The sequence below is a fragment of the Mustelus asterias genome, unplaced genomic scaffold (assembly GCF_964213995.1).
Source record: "Mustelus asterias unplaced genomic scaffold, sMusAst1.hap1.1 HAP1_SCAFFOLD_2859, whole genome shotgun sequence".
In the NCBI taxonomy this organism is placed as follows: domain Eukaryota; kingdom Metazoa; phylum Chordata; class Chondrichthyes; order Carcharhiniformes; family Triakidae; genus Mustelus; species Mustelus asterias.
In genome coordinates this window covers 4,028-17,097 of record NW_027592804.1, presented here as the reverse complement: position 1 = coordinate 17,097, position 13,070 = coordinate 4,028, and the positions used below count along the sequence as shown (strand labels likewise).

The 13,070-nt window shown below is 48.1% G+C and overlaps 1 protein-coding gene across 1 annotated transcript; it reads right to left on the bottom strand.

The window, feature by feature from the left end:
* Positions 1–2,737: 2,737 nt before the first annotated feature.
* On the bottom strand, positions 2,738–12,735 carry LOC144490087 (ras and Rab interactor 3-like; the record flags this gene model as incomplete). The annotated part of the gene is made up of 4 exons (XM_078207898.1): positions 2,738–4,624; positions 7,162–7,325; positions 9,250–9,381; positions 12,430–12,735. Coding segments are annotated over 4 exons (911 nt in total), but the record flags the coding sequence as incomplete, so codon positions are not given.
* Positions 12,736–13,070: the final 335 nt, after the last annotated feature.

Here is a 13,070-nt window from a genome sequence, read left to right as displayed (position 1 = left end):
TTCTTTATACATTGAATTCGATGAATTTGCAATTATGGGGAGATGGCGGCATCGTGGTAACGTCACTGGGTTACTGAGCCAGAGGTCCCAGGCTAATGCACTGGAGAGACAGGTTCAAATCCCACCGTGGCTGATGGTGAAATGTGGTTCCAGTTTTCATTGCGCTTCAGTCCCACGCTCCGGATCTACAGGCACCCAGCACGGAGGTCGGGGGGCGGGGATGGAGCAGGATTGCCTCGTGAACCTGCTCCTGGACCTGGCCAAATCACCATCGTAAGAAGTTTAACAACACCAGGTTAAAGTCCAACAGGTTTATTTGGTAGCAAAAGCCACACAAGCTTTCGGAGCCCCAAGCCCCTTCTTCAGGCGAGTGGGGAATTCTGTTCACAAACAGAGCATATAAAGACACAGACTCAATTTACATGAATAATGATTGGAATGCGAATACTTACAGCTAATCAAGTCTTTAAGATACAAACAATGTGAGTGGAGAGAGCATCAAGACAGGCTAAAGAGATGTGTATTGTCTCCAGACAGGACTCCGCAGGAGCCGGAGTGTTTTATTGACCCTTTTAATCACCTTTTGATTTGATGTTTTGAGTCCCATTTGGGATTTAAAACAAAAGAACAAAGAAAATTACAGCATAGGAACAGGCCCTTCGGCCCTCCAAGCCTGCACCAACCATGCTGTCCATCTGAACTAAAACCCCCTACCCTTCCGGGGACCATATCCCTCTATTCCCATCCTGTTCATGTATTTGTCCAGACGCCCCTTAAAACTCACTATCGTATCTGCTTCCACTACCTCCCCCGGCAGCGGGTTCCAGGCACCCACCACCCTCTGTGTAAAAAAAACTTGCCTCGTACATCTCTTTTGAAAGAAAACAAATGTTTGGACTGTGGAGGAAACCCACACAGACACGGGAAGAGTCCAATTTGATTTTGTTTAAGGCAGTTCCCCTTTAAGGGGCTGTCCCTTTAATTTGTCCCTCAGTTACTTTAATTGGTTAACTCAAAGGAGTTGGTAATGTCACTAGTTTCTAGTAATCCAGGGGCCCCAGGTTAATGCTCTGGGGGACACGGGTTCAAATCCCACCACGGCAGCTGGAGGGAATTTTAAATTCAATTAATAAAATCTAATCCCAGTGATGGTAACCATGACATCAGTTGTGGTAAAGATTCACCTTTAGGGGTGGAAATCGGCTGTCCTTACCCGGTCTGACCTACATGTGATTCCAGAACAGCGGTGAGTAACCTACGGTCTGGGGGGGGTGGGGGGCACATGCGGCCCATCTGGGTTCTGAGCGTGGCCCCTACCAGACACTTTGTTGAGGGTTGCCCACCCACGGGTTTGCACATTCCTCTGATTTCCATCCGGGTAGGTTCTCCTCCCGGTGTGACTGAAGTGATTCGCATGTAAAGCAAGGGCAAGTGAAGTGAGGTGGGTGCTGATTGCTCACAACACTGACTGTGAGAGCCGTGCGCTCCCTCTGTGTCCAAAGCGTCAACATTTCTTTTATTTTTACCATTTGAAGTTGATCAGAGTTCCATTAATACAGAAATGATGCAGAATTTTCTATAACGTGTTATGAAATATTCGGCGTGTATTAAATGTATTTAACCTCATCCATGGGGTCACGGTTAGTGAACAAGCCCAATTTTAACCTTGCAGAGATGAAGGAGGGCCCCTCACTGGCCGAGGTGATCCATCACTGCTATCGGAGGAGTTAGCCTAATGGGTGGCACAGTGGTTAGCACTGCTGCCTCACAGCGCCAGGGATTTGATTCCCGGCTTGGGTCACTGTCTGTGCGGAGTTTGCACGTTCTCCCCGTGTCTGTGTGAGTTGTTTTTAAAGTTTATTTTTTAGTCACAAGTAAGGCTTGCATTCACACTGCAATGAAGTTACTGTGAAAATCCTCTAGTCGCCACACTCCGGCGCCTGTTCGGGTTACACTGAGGGAGAATTTAGCACAGCCAATGCACCCTAACCAGCACGTCCTTCGGACTGTGGGAGGAAACCGGAGCACCCGGAGGAAACCCACGCAGACACGGGGAGAAAGTGCAAACTCCCCACAGGTAGTGACCCAAGCCGGGAATCGAACCCGGGTCCCTGGTGCTGTGAGGCAGCAGTGCTAACCCACTGTGCCACCGTGAGTTTCCTCCAGGTGCTCCGGTTTCCTCCCATAGTCAAAAGATATGTAGGTTAGGGGGATTGGCCATTCTAAATTGCCCCTTAATGTTCAAGGATGTGTAGGTTAGATGAATTGACCATGCTAAATTGCCTCTTAGTGTCCAAAGATGTGCAGGTTAGGGGGATTGGCCATGCTAAATTGCCCCTTAGTGTCCAAAGATGTGCAGGTTAGGTGCATTGGCCATGCTAAATTGCCCCTTAGTGTCCAAAGATGTGCGGGTTAGGTGCATTGGCCATGCTAAATTGCTCCTTAGTGTCCAAAGATGTGCAGGTTAGGTGGATTGGCCATGCTAAATTGCCCCTTAGTGTCCAAAATATGTGCGGGTTAGGGGGATTGGTCATGCTAAATTAACACTACCAGAATCATCAGACTTAATTAGCAGAAGTTGGAAAATTTCATAAAAGATATTTGTGCTGATCTACCCTATAAAGATGCTGCCGCTCTTCAGGAGGTACCTGTGTGAAAATCCGAGCTGATCATAATGATTTGAAGCAGGCACAAATTGAAAATCTGTAGACACAAAACAACGGAACAAAATTGGCATATGGTGCAATATACATCTGTACTTTTATTTCAATATACAATTTAATAACATATTTTCATGTTTTGACAAGGTACAGTCTTGTGATACATCAGAATGTTTTTTAAAAAGAATGAAATTTGTTCCGTAGGCAGCTGGGGAAGATAATCACTGGCGCACGCTCCAACATGGAGGAACAGTGAAAGATCCGTCACTCCAGTAGATCTGGAGTGTCTCTGCTTAACCTAGACCAGGTGAACCTTCCTAATGTGGGGTTCCTCAGAGAGAGAAAAAAGGTACAAAATATCTACAGCAACAAAATAAATTAAGATTGGGCCTCCGGGATGGTTTGTGTTGTATTAGGAAGGGGAATTATAAGGCCAAGTTCGGCTAATCCACCACCCCTGTGCTCACTGCCCCTAACTCGGTTCCGGCAAGTGCAAATTTTAAAATTCTGACCCTGGTTTTTAATCCCTCGCCCTTGTTTCTCTGCCACTTCCCTCCATGAAGAAAGAAGAGAGAAGTGGCAGAGAAAATCGAGTCTGCTCTGACTCTCCGACAGAGCATGTGACCCAGGCTCTATCACCGTAACCCCATGTATTTAACCCGCTAATCCCCCTAACCTACACACCTTGGGACACTAAGCGGCAATTTAACGTGACCAATCCACGTAAGCCTCACATCTTTGAACACTAAGGGGCAATTTAGCATGGCCAATCCACCTAACCCGCACATCTTTGGATAGTAAGGGACAATTTAGCATAGCCAATCCACCTAACCCGCACATCTTTGGATAGTAAGGGACAATTTAGCATGGCCAATCCCCCTAACCTGCACATCTTTGGACACTAAGGGGCAATTTAGCATGGCCAATCCACCTAACCCGCACATCTTTGGATAGTAAGGGACAATTTAGCATGGCCAATCCCCCTAACCTGCACATCTTTGGACACTAAGGGGCAATTTAGCTTGGCCAATCCACCTAACCCGCACATCTTTGGAATGTGGAGGAAACTGGAGTACCCGGAGGAAACCTACGCAGTCACGGGGAGATACCTTTACCCCACATAGAGGGTTCTTAAACTATGGAGTGCTTTGCCGAGATTGGGGGTGAAGTTAAAGTTTATTTATTAGTCACAAGTAGGCTTACATTCACAATGAAGTTACTGTGAAATTCCCCTAGTCACCACAGTCCGGGGCGCCTATTCGGGCACCGTGAGGGAGAATTTAGCATGGCCAATTCACCTAACCAACACGTCTTTGGATTGTGGGAGGAAATCGGAGCACCCAGAGGAAATCCGCGGGGAGAACATGCAGACTCCACACAGAGTCACCCAAAACCGGAATCGAATCCAGGTCCCTGGCGTTGTGAGGCAGCAGTGCTAACCACTGTGCCACCCCATGTATCATCTCTGAGACACGTCATGGCAAAACGGGTTGGAGGGTCTGGAGAGTTTTCTGCCATCCTTACATTCCATTGGTTCTGCCCAGAATCAGGAAGCCAGAGATCAAGAGTTTAACCAAGTGACCCCGGCCCCGGATATTTCTTAGATTTTCTTTTTTAAGTGAAGCAACCAATGGATTCAGTCCCAAGGTAACTTATCACGAAGCGACCGGCTCTTCCTGGGGTGGGGTCTGGGGGGGCTCGTCTCTGTCCTTGAGTCCGTACACAAAATGGAACGCCGATTCTCCACTCTGCCGCAACTCTTCCTTGACCTTCTGAGGGCAGGAGTCTTCCTCCAGCAGCCGGTAAGAGCCATCCCTGACCACAAAGAGGCCGTAGTTCTCCGGGTCCAGCACTTCGAACTTCTCGGCGCACGCTTTCCACACCTCCGCCACACTCATGTGCACGGGAGCCAGGATGGTGACCTGGCTGCCACAGGGTTCCCGGAGCGAGACATGGAGCAAATCCTACAGGGCGAGAAGGAGAAGATTGAGGAAAGAGAGAGAGAGAGAGAAAGCAGCCATTTTCCTACCGCTAATGGTAAGGCATTCCCACCCATTGTAAAGCTGGTTCAATCCACCGTTTGCCATGTGAAAGACCAAGATGACACCTTAAGATGGTGTGGAGATGCCAGCATTGGACTGGGATGGGCACAGTCAGAAGTCTCACAACACCAGGTTAAAGTCCAACAGGTTTATCTGAAATCATGAGCTTTCGGAGCGCTGCTCCTTCAACTAGCCTAGCCACTCACCTGATGAAGGAGCAGTGCTCCGAAAGCTCGTGATTTCAAATAAACCTGTTGGACTTTAACCTGATGTTGTGAGAAATTCTTACAGTAGCTTAAGCTGGATGTCGGCTTTGGGGGGGTGGTGGGGGTAGGTAGGATTAGGTGCAAATCTATCATGCTTAACACGGTGTTTATTTAGGGCGCCAGGGACCCGGGTTCGATTCCATCCTTGGGTCACTGTCTGTGCGGAGTTTGCACGTTCTCCCCGTGACTGCATGGGTTTCCTCCGGGTGCTCTGGTTTCTTCCTACAGTCCAAAGATGTGTAGATCAGGTGGATTGGCCATGCTAAATTGCCCCTTAGTGTCCAACGATGTGTAGGTTATGTGGATTGGCCATGCTAAATTGCCCCTTAGTGTCCAAAGATGTGCGGGTTAGGTGGATTGGCCATTCTAAATTGCCCCTTAGTGTCCAAAGATGTGCAGGTTAGGTGGATTGGCCATTCTAAATTGCCCCTTAGTGTCTAAAGATGTGCGGGTTATGTGGATTGGCCATTCTAAATTGCCCCTTAGTGTCCAAAGATGTGCGGGTTAGGTGGATTGGCCATACTGAATTGCCCCTTAGTATCCAAAGATGTGTAGATTAGGGGGATTGGCCATGCTAAATTGCCCCTTAGTGTCCAAAAATGTGCAGGTTAGGGGGATTGGCCATGGTAAGTTGTCCCTTAGTGTCCAAGGATGGTGTAGATCAAGTGGATTGGTCACGGTAAATGCACGGGGTTACGGGGATAGGGCGGTGGTGGGCGGGGGGGGGGGGGGGGCCTGGGTAAGATGCTCTTTCAGAGAGTCTGTGCATAATAAATGGGCTGAATGGCCTCCTTCTGCACTGTAGGGATTCTATGGTTCCAGAGGGATTTTCAGAGGAAGGATGGGGGCCAACGGGGGAATTGGAACACAATGGATGAAGGTGTTGCTAGGTGACTGGTAACTGCCCTCCTGGGCAGCAGATCAATCTGAAAGATATCCGTGTTCTTTTATTCTGTGTATTCCCACCTTTGATCCCGCCACCATTTTGAGGATGACCCTATAACTGTCTGGGCTCCAAGCTTTGGAATTCCATCCCCAACACCTTTCCAACTCTCTATCACCGCTTTTCTCCTTTAAGCGTCCCTTCTCCTTCACCTTTGTCCAAGCTTTCACCTGCCCTAATATCTCTTTATGTGGCTCGGTGTTCTATTGTGTTTGATAATGTTCCTGTGAAGCCCTTCGGGGATATTTCATTAAGTTAGAAGGTGCCATAGAAATGTAAGTTGTTGTTGCATAATTACGCATGAATCATAGAATCTCGACAGTGCAGAATGAGGCCATTCAGCCCATTGAGTCTGTACCAACAATAATCCCACCAGGACCTATCCCCATAGCCCTGCTAATCTCCCTGACGCTCAGGGCAATTTGCCATGGCCTATCCCCTTAAGTTTAAGTTTATTTATTAGTGTCGCAAGTAGACTTATATTAACACCACAATGAAGTTATTGTGAAAATCCCCGACACATCTTTGGACACTAAGGGGAAACTTACCATGGCCAATCCATCGAACCTACACATTTTTGGACAGTAAGGGACAATTTAGCATAGCCAATCCACCTAACCTGCACATCTTTGGACACTAATGGACAATTTATCATGGCCAATCCACCTAACCTGCACATCTTTGGACACTAATGGACAATTTATCACGGCCAATCCACCTAACCTGCACATCTCTGGACACTAATGGACAACTTATCATGGCCAATCCACCTAACCTGCACATCTCTGGACACTAAGGGGCAATTTAGCATGGCCAATCCACCTAACCTGCACATCTCTGGACACTAAGGGGCAATTTAGCATGGCCAATCCACCTAACCTGCACATCTCTGGACACTAAGGGGCAATTTAGCATGGCCAATCCACCTAACCTGCACATCTCTGGACACTAAGGGGCAATTTAGCATGGCCAATCCACCTAACCTGCTCATCTCTGGACACTAATGGACAATTTATCATGGCCAATCCACCTAACCTGCACATCTCTGGACACTAAGGGGCAATTTAGCATGGCCAATTCATCTAACCTACACATCTTTGGACACTAAGGGACAATTTACCACGGCTAATGCACCTAACCAGCCTGTCTTTCGGAGTGTGGGAGGAAACCAGAGCACTCAGAGGAAACCCACGCAGACACGGGGAAGCTCCACTTCTCTCAGAGTTTGCAGCCCTGACCGAGGTACCAACCTGTGCTGAGCGTCTCTTTGACTGGGTGTAGTGTAACGTGCGTCTCCTTCTCCACTGATGAAGTGAAGACTTTGCCTCATCACTCATTTGCCGAGTGAAGTGCCTGGGCTGATAGTTGCTGATGTGGTAGAGTGCACCGAACATCGTTGTGAGGTAATACCCACCTGGAAAACGAGGAGGAGACAAAGTGTTTAACAACAACAGGGGGACGTTCAGTTCACCCCACCTGAATTTAACCTGGCCCCGGAGCTCCATTTCAGATTATTCCACTATCGAGGCCTGAGAATCATAGAATCCCTACAGTGCAGAAAGAGGCCATTCAGCCCATCGAGCCTGCACCGACCACAATCCCACCCAGGCCCGATCTCTGTAACCCCACGTATTTACCCTGCTAATCCTCCTGACACTAAGGAGCAATTGCCAATCCACCTAACCCGCACATCTGTGGACACAAAGGGGCAATTTAGCATGGCCAATCCCCCTAACCTGCACATCTTCTGAATGTGGGAGGAAACCAGAGCACCCGGAGGAAACCCACGCAGTCATGCGAGAAAGTGCAAACTCCACATAGACAGTGACCCAAGGAATACTGACTCCCCAAAGCCTGTCCACCATGTACAAGGCACAAGTCAGGAGTGTGATGGAATACTCCCCACTTGCCTGGATGGGTGCAGCTCCAACAACACTCAAGAAACTCGACACCATCCAGGACAAAGCAGCCCCGCTTGATTGGCACCCCATCCACAAACATCCACTCCCTCCACCACCAACGCTCAGTAGCAGCAGTGTGTACCATCTACAAGATGCACTGCAGCAATTCACCAAAGATCCTTAGTAGCACCTTCCAAACCCACGACCACTTCCATCTAGAAGGATGGGGGCAGCAGATACATGGGAACACCACCACCTGCAAGTTCCCCTCCAAGCCACTCACTATCCTGACTTGGAACTATATTGCCGCTCCTTCACTGTGACTGGATCAAAATCCTGGAATTCCCTCCCTAACAGCACTGTGGGTGCACCTACACCTCATGAACTGCAGCGATTCAAGAAGGCAGCTCACCACCATCTTCTCTTGGGCAACTAGGGATAGGCCAGCGATGCCCATGTCCCACAAATTAATTTTAAAAATCAGCCTATTTATGTGTTGTAAGCAGTGCGTAACTTTGTTAGGGGATAATATATGAGTTTATTCAAACCAGACCTCAAGTTTGAGAAGGCTTAGATTAAGGACAGCACGGTGGCACAGTGGTTAGCACTGCTGCCTCACAGCGCCAGGGACCCGGGTTTGATTCCCAGCTTGGGTTCACTGTCTGTGCGGAGTCTGCACATTCTCCCCGTGTCTGTGTGGGTTTCCTCCGGGTGCTCCGGTTTCCTCCCACAGTCCGAAAGACGTGCTGGTTAGGGTGCATTGGCCATGCTAAATTCTCCCTCAGTGTACCCGAACAGGCACCGGAGTGTGGCGACTAGGGGATTTTCACAGTAACTTCATTGCAGTGTTAATGTAAGACTGCTTGTGACACTAATAGAGGCAGTAGCAGAGGCGGTACAATTTTGTCTTTTACAAATTACAAGTTACATGGGTAAGATGGGTATATAGGGATATAGAAACCATAGAAACCCTACAGTGCAGAAAGAGACCATTCGGCCCATCGAGTCTGCACCGACAACAATCCCACCCAGGCCCTATCCCGTATCCCTACATATTTACCTGCTAGTCCCTCTAACCCTCATATTTACCCACTAATCCCTCTAATCTACGCATCCCGGGACACTAAGGGGCAATTTAGCTTGGCCAATCAACCTAACCTGCACATCTTTGGACCAAATGCGGGCAATTGGGACTAGCTTAGTGGTAGAAACTGGGTGGCATGGACAAGTTGGGCCAAAGTGCTGTAAACCTCTCTGACTCTAATAAATAAACTTTATAGGGCTCGCTGTGACCTGGCAGTTAACCATTATCCTGATGAAATCTGGGATTCTGGAATAGGAAAAGCTTTGGGCGTCGGAGACCCATCGGGGACTTAAGCAAGGCTGGGGATTAGAAAGCAGCTGTGTTCTTTCAGGAGGTTAAGTACATTGTTTTACCTTCACCCTGTAGCTGGCTCTGGTCCAGAAGCTCCATCATGTATTCCACGTCCAGGGACAAGTTTGTCAAGTTGCTACTGGCCAGAACATAGGTCAACACCGGCAAGAAGTCATCGGCTCCGTGAGGTTTCCCTGCAACAGCGAAATTGAGTAACGTTAAGTGACGATTGTTAAGGACCAGGTCAGAAACTCCAAGGTATTTTATGCAGTTAACCTCAACCCCAACTTTTATGTTAGATTTTGGCATTATAGAAACATAGAAAACTACAGCACAAAACAGGCCCTTCGGCCCCACAAGCTGTGCCGAACATATCCCTACCTTTTAGGCCTACCTATAACCCTCCATCCTATTAAGTCCCATGTACTCATCCAGGAGTCTCTTAAAAGACCCTATTGAGTTTGCCTCCACCACCACTGACGGCAGCCGATTCCACTCGCCCACCACCCTCTGTGTGAAAAACTTACCCCTAACATTTCCCCTGTACCTACCCCCCCCAGCACCTTAAACCTGTGTCCTCTCGTAACAGCCATTTCCACCATGGGAAAAAGTCTCTGAGAGTCCACCCGATCTATGCCTCTCAACATCTTATATACCTCATTAGGGTGAGAAAAAGATATTTCAGTCCATGTATGATCCTAGGGAGCTTTTATCAAAATAAACTTTATTTAAGAACAGAGTTAGAATATAACAAAAAGAATTAGCATATCTTTTACCAATTATAATACTTAAACATGACAAAAATACAATTCTTAACAGCCAGCTTTCTCTATTGTTCCAATTTAGCACGGTAGCACAGTGGTTAGCACTGGGGCGGCACGGTAGCACAGTGGTTAGCACTGCTACTTCACAGCTCCAGGCACCTGGGGTTCGATTCCCGGCTTGGGTCACTGTCTGTGTGGAGTTTGCACATTCTCCTCGTGTCTGCGTGGGTTTCCTCCGGGTGCTCCGGTTTCCTCCCACAGTCCAAAGATGTGCGGGTTAGGTTGATTGACCATGCTAAAATTGCCCTTAGTGTCCTGGGATGCGTTGGTTAGAGGGATTAGTGGGTACATATGTAGGGATATGGGGGGTAGGGCCTGGGTGGGATTGTGGTCGGTGCAGACTCGATGGGCTGAATGGCCTCTTTCTGTGCTGTAGGGTTTCTAAGGTTTCTAAGCAATATGCCCCACAGACATAACTCCCTTCTGGAGAGCTAGTTAGCACAGAAACCAAAGATGCTTACATAGCTGGTAGATTTCCAGCCTTTAGACACTTCTGGGATATAATCCAGATAGTCACCAGTCTTCTAATACTCATACAGCAAATTCTAGAGAAATCTCCGCCCCCAAACAGCAGAACTTCAGAGTCATAGAATCATAGAGGTTTACAGCATGGAAAAAGGCCCTTCGGCCCAACTTGTCCATGCCGCCCTTTTTTTGTTAAACCCCTAAGCTAGTCCCAATTGCCCGCATTTGGCCCATATCCCTCTATACCCATCTTACCCATGCAACTGTCTAAACGCTTTTTAAAAGACAAAATTGTACCCGCCTCTACTACTACCTCTGGCAGCTCGTTCCAGACACTCACCACCCTCTGTGTGAAAAAAATTGCCCCTCTGGACCCTTTTGTATCTCTCCCCACTCACCTTAAGCCTATGCCCCTCTAGTTTTAGACTCCCCTACCTTTGGGAAAAGATATTGACTATCTAGCTGATCTATGCCCCTCATTATTTTATAGACCTCTATAAGATCACCCCTCAGCCTCCTACGCTCCAGAGAAAAAAGTCCCGGTCTATCCTTATAAGCCAAGCCATCAAGTCCCAGTAGCATCCTAGTAAATCTCTGCACTCTTTCTAGTTTAATAATATCCTTTCTATAATAGGGTGACCAGAACTGTACACAGTATTCCAAGTGTGGCCTTACCAGTGTCTTGTACAACTTCAACAAGACATCCCAACTCCTGTATTCAATGTTCTGACCGATGAAACCAAGCATGCCGAATGCCTTCTTCACCACTCTGTCCACCTGTGACTCCACTTCCAAGGAGCTATGAACCTGTATCTTTAGATCTCTTTGTTCTATAACTCTCCTCAATGCCCTATCATTAACTGAGTAAGTCCTGCCCTGGTTCAATCTACCAAAATGCATCACCTCGCATTTGTCTAAATTAAACTCCATCTGCCATGAGAGAAAGAGGCTTATTTCTTCGCGGATTCCAGTCTCCGTTTCAAACAGAGCAAGCGATATAGAGAAAGTAATCTCTCTCTCTGAAGGTCGCAAAAAGCAGCTCTCTGTGAAAGCCCAGCTGTACCCAGTCGCATGACCCTACCTGTCAATCAACCCAATTAAGCCCCGCTCTGTAATATCACAGGGGGAAACACAAAGCAACAAAACCCTGCATTAGTTCAGATCAAGACAAACATTGTATCAATTAAGATAGATGGAGAGTTTTCTTAAGAGATATTTTAAGCTGACAGGGAGCCATTCTTTCCCTCTCTAGGTGTTGAGAGGTGGCAGCTCTTTAGAACCATAGAACCATAGAAAATTACAGCTCAGAAACAGGCCTTTTGGCCCTTCTTGTCTGTGCCAAACCATTTTATGCCTAGTCCCACTGACCTGCACTTGGACCATATCCCTCCACACCCCTCTCATCCATGAACCCGGCCAAGTTTTTCTTAAATGTTAAAAGTGACCCCGCATTTACCACTTTATCCGGCAGCTCATTCCACACTCCCACCACTCTCTGCGTGAAGAAGCCCCCCCTAATATTCCCTTTAAACTTTTCTCCTTTCACCCTTAACCCATGCCCTCTGGTTTTTTTTCTCCCCTAGCCTCAGCGGAAAAAGCCTGCTTGCATTCACTCTATCTATACCCATCAAAACTCCTGCAGGCAGGCAGTTGAGTTCCTCTTTGTAACTGTGATGATCTATCAATTTTCCTACACCAGGATTGGTCTGATGTTGTCAACAGCGGCAAATTCAAATTTGATAGGTTCCTGATAGCTGAGTGTTTTCTTTAAACTCCTAGGCTGTCAAAATTCAAAAGCCTGCAAAGCCTGTTACCAAGGCAACCCTGATGCCCGGTCCTTGTCACAAATGTTGCAATCTGTGTACCCTGTGTTTTAAACGTCCAACGCCCTGACACAGAACCAGCCCCTAAAGGGACCACACTTCACAAACCCAACTTCACAACACTTCTCACCTGATGACCCAGACATGGCTTCGTAAATGAGCTTGCAGGCCTTCAGCAGCTGGCCCACTTTCTTCCAGGGCGAGTAGGACGAGTGCATGGCGTTGAACTTCTGCTGGATTTTCTCCAGGCTCGCCGCGTCGGGCACGCTAGCCGTCACGCCCAGCTCTGCCAGGCTCTGCGACTGGAGGACCAGCTGGTTGTCCTTCAGCTTCTTGAGGGCGCCGTCCTTGGTACGGAAGTCGAGGAGGCGGGAGTAGATGTGATCTCGCAACGGCTTCAGAATGCATTTTTGCAGAGCCTTTTCGATGGAGGCATCTGAAAAGGACACAGTATGTACAGTTATTCTCTGGGAGGTATTCTCTGGGTGACGCAGTGGTTAGCACTGCTGCCTCACAGCTCCAGGGTTCACAGTCTGTGTGGAGTCTGCGCATTCTCCCCGTGTCTGCGTGGGTTTCCTCCGGGTGCTACACAGGGTAATGATTTTGCTTTGGGATACCCTACAGTTCAAGCTCTGTACAGAGACGCATACCCCGGTTTCCTCCCACAGTTCAAAGATGTGCGGGTTAGGTGGATTGGCCGTGCTAAAATTTCCCCTTAGAGTCAGGGGGACTAGCTAGAGTAAATGCATGGAGTTGTGGGGATAGGACCTG